Consider the following 14,314-nt stretch of genomic DNA (forward strand, 5'->3'; position numbering starts at 1 on the left):
GAGAGTGATGCTTTGTCATCATTATTTAATTGTATTCGTGATGTAAAGCAGTGGCTGTCCCGAAACTTCCTTTACCTGAATGATGGTAAAACTGAGATCATGGTGTTTGAGCGCACTGGCATACCAAATGTGGTAACACCAAATTTTGGTGCTTTGGCTAACTATGTAAAACCAGCTGTCAAGAATTTGGGAGTGATATTTGACAGCTGTTTGAGGTTCGATCAACAGATAAATTCTGTTGTCAAAGCTAGTTTTTTCCAACTTCGCCTCTTGGCTAAAATAAAGCACTTTCTCAGTAGACGTGATCTTGAGACGGCCATTCATGCTTTCATCAGCTCCAGACTTGATTATTGTAATGCACTTTATGCAGGCATTAATCAGTCGTCTCTGCTCGTCTTTTGACAAACACTTCTAGACGTGAGCATATTGCGCCCATCCTATACTCACTCCACTGGCTTCCAGTTCGTTTTAGAATTGATTTTAAAATTTTAATGTTTGTTTTTAAAGCTATTTATGGCCTTGCACCTCCCTACTTGTCTGAAATTTTAACTTTGCGCACCTACAGTAGGACGTTAAGGGCGTCTGGCCAGCTTTACTTAGATGTTCCAAGGTCAAGATATAAACGCTGGGGTGATCATGCTTTCGCGGTAGCTGGCCCCAGACTGTGGAATGAGCTACCTCTTGAGTTACGTACTATTCCTGACCTAGCACTTTTTAAATCTAAGTTAAAGACTTATTTATTTAAACTGGCTTTTAACACTTAGTGGGGAGGTGACATGTTCTGTTATTTTTATGTTCTTTTTTTATGTGTTGTTTTAAAATTTTATTTTATATGTGTTTTATTTTGTAAATTTGTGTTTTTAATGTTAAGCACTTTGGACACCAGTCGGTGCTGTAAAGCGCTTTATAAATAAATGTTGATTGATTGATTGGATGGCTGCCATCCACAACCCATGGTGGTACTGCCGTGTGGTGGTTGTGGTGACACCGATCACCAGTGCATGCTTCCAGACTTGAACTGATCTAACTTGATCTGCTGGTTGGCACTCTTAATGATGTGATTTCATGCATTTGGATGAAGAATTATGAGTACCTCTGAAATAGTCAAATTTTAAACGCATCTGAACAAAATTTCACTCTTTTCCTGTATAAACGTATCTTCTGAAGCAGTACAACTTGCTGGCTTACCATTCAGATTGCCCAGGTGGAAGTATCCATCAACCAGCGAGGCTCCATTGTTGAAGTGTTGCGTCATGTGATCCAACCAGTTGGCCTCAACACCTTTGACACCCTCTTCACAGTTTTTAACATTCAGCGGCACTTTGACAGTGTAGTACTTCACTTGTGCCTCTCGGACTGGCGGGTGGTTGTACAGAGCGAGGAGTTCCACTCCTGTTGACAAAGAAAGACAAAAATTGTCACCATTGATTTAACTCAAAGGTTTGTGACAACACAGATATAACCTCTGTAAAAGTCCCACAGTTTACAGCATGCTTGTCGAACTACTGCTGTACTTTGGAAGCAACCCAAAGAGTAATTTGGCTCCATCTGCAAGCTGTAAGAGCCTATTCTTACTGTTCAGCTGTCAGTTTATAAGAACTGGTCTGGTAAACAGATATTTGAAAGACCTCAGAGTTTAGATGTCGAATATTCTGTATACCTAAATGCATAATAATTGTCTGCAGTTTAGCCAGCATGGCAGTGGGAAGGCATTTCTTTTCTGTGAGATAAGCCACTCAGCCAAAGTGTAGACAATCAACAAGCTTTTACGCCAAGAAAAATTCATACTGGTCATCGGGTGTTGAAAACAAAAAGTAAATAATTTCTGTGCTCCCGTGTTTTTCAACCTGCTTAATTTCCTGTACATGTCCTGAAACCTACAGTAGAAAAAAAATTCTCAAGTATTAAAATGGGACATTTCTGCAAATAAAAATGGTTGCTAATGAAAATAAAATAAACATAATTGGGTGTTTGCAAGACTTCCATGAAAAATGACCTGTAAATAAATAAGTAGGTTAGGCTAGGAAAGAGGGGGTAGACTATCAGCTCAGCAGAGCATAGGCCACAAATGGGCCCATTGCTCTCCCCCCCCCCCCCAAAAAAAACCTTCTCAGTTTAACCTTTTGGTACCCTTGATAAAGGTACCAGGTTTCTTAGCTTTAGTTTCCTAATCTGGTCAGGTTTCAAGATCAAGGAACCCAAAAACCTCTGCCTCAGCCAACCCCATACCTGGATACTGGCCCCCCAAAAATGGAGAGACAAGTTCAACAAGTTGTACATGGACTAACCTGTTGGAGTCTCATTACCATTCTATGTCTGTTCAAGAGGTTGTGACCTGTGAGAGTCCTAACCACTGTACTTATTATACATCTAGGAAAGGCAACTAGCTCCCTGGAAAACCTTCCATGAGCTGTCTTGCCTGCCTGCAGTCACTCAAACCCTGCCATTGTTTGTGGTGCTGCTTCCTGATCCAGTTCTGGAGGGCGGTCTTCTGCAGAGCAATTGACATCCCTACAACTTTAGTTGATCTCCCTGACCTTGTGAGCCAGTCTACTCTCTCATTACCTGGAATACATGTATGACCAGGTACTCACACTACAACTACATCATTAATGTCTCCCAGTTTGTAAAATGCCTGGGCACAACTCTCACACCAAAGCTGAGGAGAGGAGTGGTATAATAAGTCAGTCATCTTCTACTGCTTAGTCCAGTTAAGGGTCGCGGGGGGCTGGAGCCTATCCCAGCAGTCATAGGGCGCGAGGCGGGGTACACCCAGGACAGGACGCCAGTCTGTCGCAGGGCCACAAACAGACAAACAAACACAGACACACCCACACCCACACCTCACCTAAGGACAATTTTAAAGATTCCAATCCACCTAACCCACATGTCTTTGGATGTGGGGGGAAACCGGAGCACCTACAGGAAACCCACGCAAACATGGGGAGAATATGCAAACTCCACACAGAAAGGCCATGGGACCCACGACCTAAAAAACACAGACACCCACGACCTTCTCGCTGCAAGGCAACAGTGCTAACCACTAAGCCACCGTGCTGCCCGGTATAATAAGTAAAAAATAAATAAATGGAACTCAGTCAGTTTAGAAAATCAAGTTAATACAAACAATTTCTGTAAATCTGCCTATGCTAACTAATTAATTTAATTTATTTCATTTACTGTATATAGTGCCAAATCACAACACACAAGTAAGGTCTAACCTTACCAACCCCCAGCAAGCACACAGGTGACAGTGGTAAGGAAAAACTCCCTCTGATGATTTGAGCAAGAAACCTCAAGCAGACCAGACTCAAAGTGACCCTCTGCTTGGGCCATGCTACTGACACAAATTGACAAAACAATTTACAAAACGAATATACAGGAAGTTTTGCCGGTGCACAGGATGGCAGAGTTGCAGAAGTAGACAATACTCTCATCTCAGGATGGAGCCACACCTCAGAGAGAAAAAACAGAATCAGGCATCAGAAAGACAACAAATACAGTATAATGTGTCAGTGTCAAAAATATGGCAGCAGCATTTTGAACCAATTGGAGACCCCTAATGCTGGACTGTGGTGAACCAGAAAATAGAACACTGCAGTAGTCCAATCTAGAAGAGACAAAAGCCTGAATCAGGGTCTCAGCATCAGCCATAACAGGATGGGCCGAATCTTCGCTATATTTTGCAGTTGGAAGAAAGCAGTCCTCGTAATATCTCTAATGTCGAGGTCAAAGGACAACTTAGGATCAAAAATTACCCCAAGGTTCCTCACTTTGTCAGTGTGATGTATGACACACGAGCCTAGGCTAAGCGGTAACTGGTCAAATTGATGCCGATGTCTCACTGGACCAAGAACCATCATTTCAGTCTTATCAGAGTTTAAAAGTAGGAAGTTGCTAGACATCCAGCTTTTCACTGATTCAAGGCAATCTTATAAGGATTTTATGTGGATAAGATTATCAGCATGTATAACTGAGTATCATCAGCATAGGAATGGTAATCCCAAAATGCCGCAAAATGTGCCCAAGGGGTGCTATATAAAGGGAGAAAAGCAGGGGGCCTAAGATGGACCCCTGTGGAACCCCAAATTTCATGTCACTAAGGTTAGAGGTAGTGTTATTGTACAAAACACAGTGAGAACAACTGGTCAGGTATGATGTTAACCATGCCAGGGCATTCCCAGTAATCCCAAAATGATTCCCCAGCCTATCGAGTAGAATATGATGATTCACGGTATCAAATGCAGCACTGAGATCTAACAGCACAAGAACGATAGTGGTGTCTGAATCAATTTCAAGCAGAAGATCATTCACCACTTTAATGAGACTTGTCTCTGTCAAATGATACTTTCTAAAAAGCACACTGCAGTGGCTCGAAAAGATTATTCTCAGTAAGATAGTCCACAAGCTGCTGTGAAACAACCAGCAATAATAAGGCTTTTGCTATTCCAGACGACATCAGTCTTAGTCGTCACATGTACATAAACATTGTTTTAATTCCACTTTCAAAACTTTGGAATAATCTAACTGAACAATTTCTTGACAGTGTTACATTTATTAACAAAATGATAATTTCATCAAATACTTTCAAATAATTCAGAATGTGTTTTTGTTTAAATGTTACATTTTTTTAATGATCATCAAGAAATCGTTTTTCATTTTTCTTTGGTGTTCCAATCTTTTGAAAGTTAGTGTAAAACCACTTGTACTATATGAACTGAGTCATTGTATAACATAGAATTTCAAAGTTATATTGGCTGTTGATAAAATCTCATTAGTATATCCTCACCAGGTTTACTGACTAGTTCATTGAGATATCTTAGATAATCTGACACTCATTTACAAACCCTACCTGGAAGGAATGTTAATGGGCTATGTACCCTTTGCACTTGTGATGAACATAAAGGTATTTCAACTTGCACACCTTATCCTGTTCATTCACAACACTTTAATAATCTGATTGTTGCTTAAAAACTTTTTATGACTTTGCAGTTTAAACTCTGGTAAATCACACAAATTATTCACAATTACTCAATATATAAAACAGCATGCAGTATGTCATTCCAGGGAAGGGGATAGAAAAAAAAAAGCATTATCTGGCAGGGATGAAGGAATTGTGCTGTACTCTCTTTGAAAAGAATGTAATGTCTGTTACAAAAGCTGTCAGTGCTCTGTCAAATGTATTTACCATTATAATTGTGTAAGTAATTGATTGAAGAATGCCATGGAAGAGAGAGCACAGATAGGTTTGATGAGGCGAGACATTCGGACTGTGAGATTGATTGTCTTATGCTATGTGATGAGGCAAGACAAAGTTTCATCAGTGTATAATGAACGACCAAGGAACGGACTTTTGAGGGTGACTGTCTTATACTATCAAATGATTAACTGAATGGACTTTAACACCTTGGGACTCTGTATAAGTGGCATGAAAACTGAATGTACTCGTATTTGTCTTTCAGACTTTACACTCTGTATGAGATCTACCTTTTAAAGCTTTAAATGAAGAAAGATCTTAGAAACTGAAACCTGTTTCCCCTGGTGTCTCATTTGTTATCTGTGTCAGTGTTTTTAGGTAATTTTCCTAACAGTCTGTCATATACAGCAAGCAGGTGAATGCAGCATAATTTGTTTACAATATTGCCCAGCCCAACTCACCGGAAAAACTGCAGACAGAGCAACACCAGCCGAGTGGTGTGCTTTTGGAGCCAGCCACGGCCATTTCAAGGCATTGGGGGCCACAAGCAAAATGGACTATGCCTCACTACCCCGTCCCATCTGCCCAATGCCTACACCAACCACAGCATAGACACACTGTTTAAGGTCAAACTTTATATCAATAAAATATTTGTTTGTCCATTTTTGAACATTTGCAAAAACCCCACCACTATCCCATAATAACCACCATATAAAGAGGGCAAATTGTGTACTAGTAACTACAAAATCCAAAATACTTCAAAAATATGCTAATAATTACTGTTATTAAAAATAAGTTAACAAAAGTACTATTTAAATGTGAACAGGTATAAGTTGTTGACTTGGGGGAGGGGGGATATCATAGATACAACCCCAATTCCAATGAAGTTGGGACGTTGTGTGAAATGTAAATAAAAACAGAATACAATGATTTGCAAATCCTCTTCAACCTATATTCAGTTGAATACACCACAAAGACAAGATATTTAATGTTCAAACTGATAAACTTTATTGTTTGGTGCAAATACTTGCTCATTTTGAAATAGATGCCTGCAATACGTTTCAAAAAAGTTGGGACAGTGGTGTGTGACATCACCTTTCCTTCTAACAACACTCAATACACATTTGGGAACTAAGGACACTAAGGAACTGAGGACACTGAGGACATTCAAGGAACTGGGGGATTTGGGGGGCTTTCATCGCTGCTTGCTTGCTATTTGCTAATTAATTTTGTGCCTGGTTCCTGCTTCCAGTTGAGCACAAAATGAGAGGTGCTTAGTTCAGGGATTTCAAACATGGACATACATGTTACACAGCAAGTTCTGCTGTGCTCATATTAAGCTTCTTCTTTTCCAGTATTGTTTACACATGCTGCATTTTTGGATCAATTTGTAGCACTGTAGTTGTTGGCATCTCAACAGCCCTAGTGAGCAGGAAATATTTGTATGCAAGAAAGTTTAAAAACCTCTTCAACATGTAAACAAGATGAGATTCATATTGCCTCCTTTTTCTTCATGGAATCAGCAACAAATGTGAAGAGAATGAGAAACAGTTAAGTCATATTTACACTGCAAGTTATTTTATTGTTTTACTTAATTTTTATTGCAGAAGTGATGCAGCAATGCTGTTGCAGAACTTCACTAGTTGATTTATAGTATAACCTTCAATAATGTTTTAGGAGCACTCCAGCTAGCTGTTGTTTACATCAAGCAGAAATATGCAGAATGTTGCAGCCTCGGGGGCAAAAATAAAGCTTGGTAATAAGCCTGCAGTATGCATGTCACGTTACGTCCTCATATCTGACAATAAAGTTTTATTTGCTATGATGTGTGAGTGAGTAAAACATTTTCTTTCCTTTTTGTTTGTTTCAAAGTGCACAAACCATGAGATGTGATCAGAATTGGAATTGGTCGAATGTAAACCAAATCAGGAGTAGCAACATTTTATCCTTTCTTTGGAATGTAAATGTCAGACTGTCACACCGCAAGTGAGCCAGATGGATGAGCAGAATGTGTGGCACTCCTACCAAGCTGCCCACAGATACACTTTCACACGTTGGGAGTCAGAGCGATGGAGGGAAGTCATGGCTCAGTCTCTCTGAGTCTTCGGTTTGTCCATCCATGCATTTGGTCAACATCCAGGAAGAATGAACGATTTATAACCATTTCTCATTTAGCCCCTCTGAGGGATGTGACAGCCGGCCACCAAAGTTTCTAAATCTTATTTTTCACTCTCGAGAAAAGCAGACTCACATCCTAAGATTTACACACACCCACATCCCACGTGAATGTTCTACATCCCCCACTTACTTAGACAATATGGCAAACAAATCTTGGACAAGCAACCAAACAATACGACTTCCCATTTAGTACATGCCGATGAGTAGCCAAAACAATATTTTTCCTCTCTGTGAACAGGAACCCCAGATAGTAGGAAGAGCTTTGTTTAAGGCTCATTTATGTTCCACTTTTGCATGTAAATCTATCTGTAAATTTCAAACAGTATAGTCGCCACTGTCCACATACTTCCACAGTCAGTTTCGCAACTTCCCATAATTCCCTGTGCATGCAGTAGTCCTGGGTGGTCTGAGTGGGGGAGAAAAAAAAAAAACCCAACAAAAACTCATTTGCTTCATCACGTGAGATTTGTGTGGATGGATTGTCAGAGAAGGCGTTGGAAGTGTTTCTTATGTAGGATTGTGCTACTTCTACCTGCCAACTATCAACGATGTACATGGACAGGGACTGACTGCTGGGCATGAAAATTCCAGTTTACAGCCAGCAGTGAAGAGCAAGCAGAACCTGCCTGTATGGAAAAGCTAAGCAGGTGCAGAAATGAGATCAGGGGCATACCTGCTATTAATACTGCACATGCAAAACACTACCTGATGGCAACAAAAGACAGACTTTTCTACTGAATAAGTGTAATCGTATTGGTAAGTTTCAGTCATTTGATATTTATATATAAGCGGTGTTACAGCACATGGCGTTATGGTGTTCCCCTATTAATAGTGTGCCACTCTTTCAGTTTTATACACAATTAGAAAACAAATATTTTTTGTTGAACATGTTTTAATGTGGTGTGATTTCATGTTGAATTAGGCAAACTGTGTATCAGTGTCATATCTGCCACTGAGGCCTGCTTCTTTTGAAAAGTAAAACGTGATTTCAATTTTGAAAAATAGAAGATAAATAAAATTAATACCAAATGACAAACTTTTCAGTGTAGATCTTTTAATATTTTTTGGGAATCTAAGGTTGTCCCATTTTGTTGATATGGATTGCATATTTATCCAGTTTGTTTTGGTGTGCTTTACTGGGAAATTTATAGAACATTAGTTTCTTTCCTTGTGCCAACTGCCAAACATTTTATTTGTGAATTTCTACACTGAGGCACACAGCATAAGTCACCTCCAGAGCCTTTTTTTGCATAATACCTTTGGCGATTCATTGGGCTATTTGTAATTTTCTCATTATTATGATCTTCCATTATTCTGAAAAAGACAAAAACAAAACTTGACTCCAGGACGACTGCATGTGCAGGGCATTACTGTATATAATATTGCAAAGTCTTTATCCGAGTTTACATACCATATTTTCTGGATTATAAGTCGTATTGGTTCAAAAATATGCATCTTTGAGAGAAAGAGAGAGAAAACGTATAAACACTGCACCGGAGTATAAGTTCTATTTATCACTTTATGCAAGAAGCAAAATGGATTAAGTCACTGAATTATTAATTTATAAAGCACACACTATGTTAAGGAACGCAGCTAACAAGCTAATTAATGTCACTAAGGGCACAAAATGTGAGTAAACGGCTTCTTTCAGCCAATGAACGCACCACGCAATGAAACATTTGAAAATCCGGTGTAACACAAACACTGTTTTATCTATCGGAAGCAAAGAGCTAATTAATGTTTTTGTTAGCAGTGCAACCCTCTTCTTTAAACCACTTAACAGACGATCATAGGTGAACGTACAACGTAAATTAAATGTAATTTAAATTCCTGTTTTAGTTCATTTATAAAATAAACTCGCCATTAATTTTCTTCTTCTTGTTAAGAGCTGTCCTTGTACTTTCAAATAAGTCCAAATAAGGTTTCTTTAAAATAAGGAAATAAATAAAATAAGTCCATTTTCCATGTCTTCCAGTAAAAAAACGCATTACGGTATTTCTTCAGAACGTTTTTCTTTCTTTCGTTATTTTATTCTTGTGGTTCCTCTTATTCACTGTCTCCTTCCTGAAGACAGGCAACTTGGGACAGATTTGACACCACACCATTGGATGAGAAGTGGGTCTAAACTGGCACCGCAGCTGGGGGAGCAGTCACCCTATCACCTCCCCCTCTCCGGCCAGTGAAAATCAAGGGGCGGCAGGTCGCTTTGTGGGTGGTGTCTCCCTCTGGATGGGCACCAGGCTGTTTTTGTGGATCTTCCCAACTATGGACTCGCCGAGCCCCCATTTTGTGATCAGAGGACAGACTGTTTGTTTGTTTGGTTGTATTTGAGCCTCTTTCCAGAGCGCAGTCAGCTGTTTTCGGACTCTTCCTCTTCCGCGTTTAATAATTAACAGCGGATTATCACACAGACTCTTTACAGACTTTTTGAGCACAGCTCTGATCTCTGTTGGATTCTATGTGGAACATTTCCCAAAGTGACAGAGCCGTCCAGTGCAAACTTACGTTAAGTTCTGTTCTAAATCAGCTCACAGGGCGTTTATCTGTTTCCTGTTCACGTTATTATTCTGCTGTGGAAATTAATGTTTGTTTGTTTGTTTGCACACACAGAGACATGAACGTCTTTTGTATGGTGCAGTTCTTTGTGTCATTTGACAGCATTCTTTGCTGTTTCATAAATACATTTATTCATATTTATTTGCAGACAGTCGGACAGCCGTGTACGGATGCCGTATGATCCCATGGCAATGGTGTACGATACCACATTGCACTCACACAGCAGCGGCAGCAATTAAATGTTGCACAAATATACATAAGTTGACAAAAATGTGGAAGGACATAATAATAAGAGAGCACAGAACATTATAAGAACAATGAATGCACTGTTTAAATGTAACACAATCATGTTACTGGTAATGAGTTGTAATTGATGCCTGATGACAAGATGCTCTGTGTTGAAAATAACAAAACAAATGGATTTTGTTTTGCTATAAAGAGCAGACAATACAAGAATTATCATCCTTCTGTTCCTCTATGTTCATGAACCATGGTCATGGATGTAAACAAGGAATTAATGAACTGACATGAATGACTTGATGGGTTCATATCATGAACACATCAGCTGGCTTCGCATGTCCAGCTGTCCAGCGCAGCGGCCATTCACATGATCAGATGAATATTTTCACATGGGGCAGCCTGGCTGATGGTCTGTAGTGTGCACTGAGGTGCTGCTGAATGTGTTGCAAAGGTGATATGTGTTTTGGGTGATGGCCAAGTGGTTAATGCGCTTGGTTTCAGTACAGAAGGTTCCGGGTTCAAATCCCACCCCTGCCACATTTCTCCATGTAATGTGGAGTTGCGTCAGGAAGGGCATCTGGTGTAAAAAAAAAAACTTGTGCCAAGTCAACATGCAGATCCACCTTGGATTTGCTGTGGCGACCCCGAGTGCAAACAAGGGAGCAGCCGAAGGGACTTACTTACCATGACAGGAGAGCCTGCAGACACATGTGCATTGCGGTGGCGTGTTGAGAGGTGATGTTCTTCATGGCACGATACGTGTTCTCCAGCTGTGAGTAACAATGACGCAGGGCTTGCCACTGACACACCTACCTGTCCAGAGCAGCAAATCGCTCACGCGAATGGGCTCACGGCTCCGGAATGTGGGCCAAAACAAGCTGCCTATGCTGATCGGTCAGTGAGGCTGTCACATGACAGATAGAACATGTGAAAATTCTAATTTTGTGTCACGTGAGGCCCAGTGATTGGAGCACGTGACTATGTGTTCCCCAGCTTTGCATTGCAGATGTAGCAGCCGCAATGTGGAGCAGCGCAAGCTGCAAGAACGCAGTCATTGGCCATGGGTTGTGGTCAGCTCCCTCCCTGCTTGATTTTGAATAACATCCACCCCGTGACGTGATTACATGTCAACATGATCCCCTGATAGGCATAATTGTAGTGGGTGTCAGCGCTTATTATCATGTCAATACGGACATCACATCACCAACGAGCAACATGCCCACCTGTCTGGAGCAGCAACACACTCACGACTGGGCTCATGGCTCCAGGATGTGGCTGACCTGTCAGTCAGGCTGTCACATGACTGACGAACTGTGTGGACGTTGCGATCCCGTGTCACGTGATGCCAGAGTGGCAGGGTTTTTATTTTATCTCTGTGGTGGTAGTGTGGGAATGCTGTGGCCGGTGATTCCACCTCCAGCTGGATGTGCCATGATGGGTGTTCCACAGCTGTCAGCTGTTCCATCATGGACATGGCAGCCATCCAGATGTGCACGCTGCGCTGACACCGATGGCACTGCACTTTGGCCATCGTTCGAGCCTTCGCCACCTCATCCACACCTTGACAATGTAGGCTCATGGTGTGGGGGGAGATGACACACTCACATGCCATTTGTGTTGTGGGGGTGGCACACTTGCAGATCACTTACAAAATGTGGGGTCATTCACGCAGCCAGCTTGAAAGTGGTCAGCTGCACTCTACTTTCATGTTGGCTATGCAAATAGCCACACCTTTTGAGTGGTGTTAGATGTTCATTGGTGGCACCTGGACTCCAGCCAAGAGTGGGTCAAATGGGCACTCGCACACCTTTCGCTGTCATTCGGCCGCTGGTGTGTAGGCTGCCTCGATCGCGTCATTCAGCCAGGGGTTGATGTGGCCGATGATTTCGTGCAGCCCCTTGGCTGCGACGCTATTTGTCCAGCCTGCGTTCGACATGCTGTGCAAATGTTGCAAGCACGATCAGATGGCAGTGCAACCTCATCTTGCCCGCCGTTCAAATGGGTTTCTGGCATGAGTGACACGCGAATGTGGAGTGCATGTGTTGTGCCCGAATGTATGCGGTGACTGCTGTATGAGACGTTTGAGGTGGCTCTGATTTTTCACGAGTGGCATTGGAATCCTTCTTCATGTGTCATTCGGCCTCACTCATGTCATGTGGTCATGAATCGTGATTTTTTTTTTTTTGTCTTCCCATATATAAGTTGCACTGGCCTATAAGTTGCAGGACCTCTCAAACTTGTTAAAAAAAAAAAACTTGCTTGCCGTATTTTCCGGACTATGACTGCTCATTTGACACACAGTTATTACAACCATATCCCAGGATTCTTTGGGGAAACGTAGCACAACAGACATCGAGTCATACCTGAGGTCACTGGGTTGAACTGGAGTCCCACAACCATAAGTTAAGACAGAAAGCACCAGGACTCCGAAGACTTGGACCTTCATTTTCTGCCGACGATATCAATATCACAGAATACCTCGGTCCAGCAAATGCATGATTCCATAAGCTCTTCTTACTTATTTCTTGACCTCATGGAAGATATATGAGGTCTGTGAGAAAAGTATCCGACCTTTTTATTTTACGCAAAAAATATATGGATTTGATTCATATGTTTTTACATCAGCCAAGCTTGAACCTTCGTGCGCATGCGTGAGTTTTTCCACGCCTGTCGGTTGTGTCATTCGCCTGTGGGCAGGCTTTGAGTGAGCACTGGTCCACCCCTCTCATCGTTGTTTCATTGCGAGGAAATGGCGGAATGATTTGGGCTTTTTTTCCATCAGAATTTTTTCAGAAACTGTTAGAGACAGGCAGCTGGAAACCATTCGAAAAATGTATCTGACTTTCGGTGAAAATTTTACGGGCTTCACAGAGAATAAGGAGTGTTACTACAGCTTTAAGGACGGTGTTGGGGAAAGTGTAGGAGCACGGACCCACAACAGGGGGCGCAAATGAACGGACAATGGATAAAGCCAAATACAACACTTTACTGTTGTGAAAATGCACAACAACAACAGATTACAATAGTGAGTCAAATACAAGATGTCATGTGGGCAGGCTCGAAGATAGGAGACATCAGTCCGAAGTCGAACCGGAACCACACGATTTCCTCCGCCACCGAACCCCGGGAATACTGGAGCCGCCAAGTCCCGAACTCCCAGGTGGCCACTGCCTCCGCGTGTCGGATCTGGTACTGCTGGCGAGGAGCAAACACAGTTAGAAGTGGGTGCGTGTGCACCCAGCAATACGTACGGTGGAAAACCACCTCCTCCTCTCGTCAAATAAAGAGTTCACAAAAAACGCTCAAGCAACAAAGGGTTATTATCTCACAACCAGCTGAGGTACGTTACCTTCAAGGTAGAACGATATCTCGGCAAAGAGGTGGAGATGTCGTCTGGCTGATATACCAATGCTGATCCTGTTGAGTGGTGACAGCTGTCAAGGATGATGAGCGTCAGCTGTCACCCTGGCTGCTCCTGTTAGGCGGCAGCGCCCTCTGGTGCCTGGAGCCCGCACTCCAGGCAGGGCGCCCTCTGGTGGTGGTGGGCCAGCAGTACCTCCTCTTCAGCGGCCCACACAACAGACGGCCCACAATGGCGCATGGCTCGCAGCACTCCGAGCCGCCATCGAGAGGCAGAAACCACCACATCATTTCTAAATGGATTGCTGTGTGGAGCCGGGACCGTCGTGTGCAATTTCTCTGGTTATCACAAGAGCTGGACATCAGCCATTTTACGGCAGATTTCACTTTTAACAAGAGATTTTGTCATGGAAAGCCGCGCGGAGGCTTCGCGCGTCACGACCAATTCGCTGATGAAGCGAGACAAAGGAACCCCACCGTTTCGGAGTGATAAAGGACAAGTTGGGACATGCCTATCTCGGCTTTCAGTGCTTACCAGTCCAGTGAGTATAAGAGAAATTGTGGAGAGCTGGGCTTGTCCCAACTTGTCCTCTGGCACTCCGAAAAGGAGATGTTCCTTTGTCTCGCTTCATCAGCGAATCGGTCGTGACGCGCAAAGCCTCCGCGCGGCTTTCCATGACAAAATCTCTTGTTAAAAGTGAAATCTGCCAGAAAATGGCTGATGTCCAGCTCTTGTGATAACCAGAGAAATTGCACACGACGGTCCCGGATCCACACAGCGAG

At 42.4% G+C, this 14,314-nt stretch overlaps 1 protein-coding gene across 1 annotated transcript in view; it reads right to left on the minus strand.

The window, feature by feature from the left end:
* Positions 1-14,314, minus strand: part of LOC117514004 (raftlin-like) — a 365,659-nt gene that overhangs the window by 84,379 nt on the left and 266,966 nt on the right. The window contains exon 6 of the mRNA XM_034174289.1: positions 1,189-1,392. Coding sequence (XP_034030180.1) covers positions 1,189-1,392 — 204 coding nt within the window. The remainder of the gene's footprint in view (positions 1-1,188; positions 1,393-14,314) is intronic.

The sequence above is a fragment of the Thalassophryne amazonica genome, chromosome 7, assembly GCF_902500255.1.
Source record: "Thalassophryne amazonica chromosome 7, fThaAma1.1, whole genome shotgun sequence".
Classification (NCBI taxonomy): domain Eukaryota; kingdom Metazoa; phylum Chordata; class Actinopteri; order Batrachoidiformes; family Batrachoididae; genus Thalassophryne; species Thalassophryne amazonica.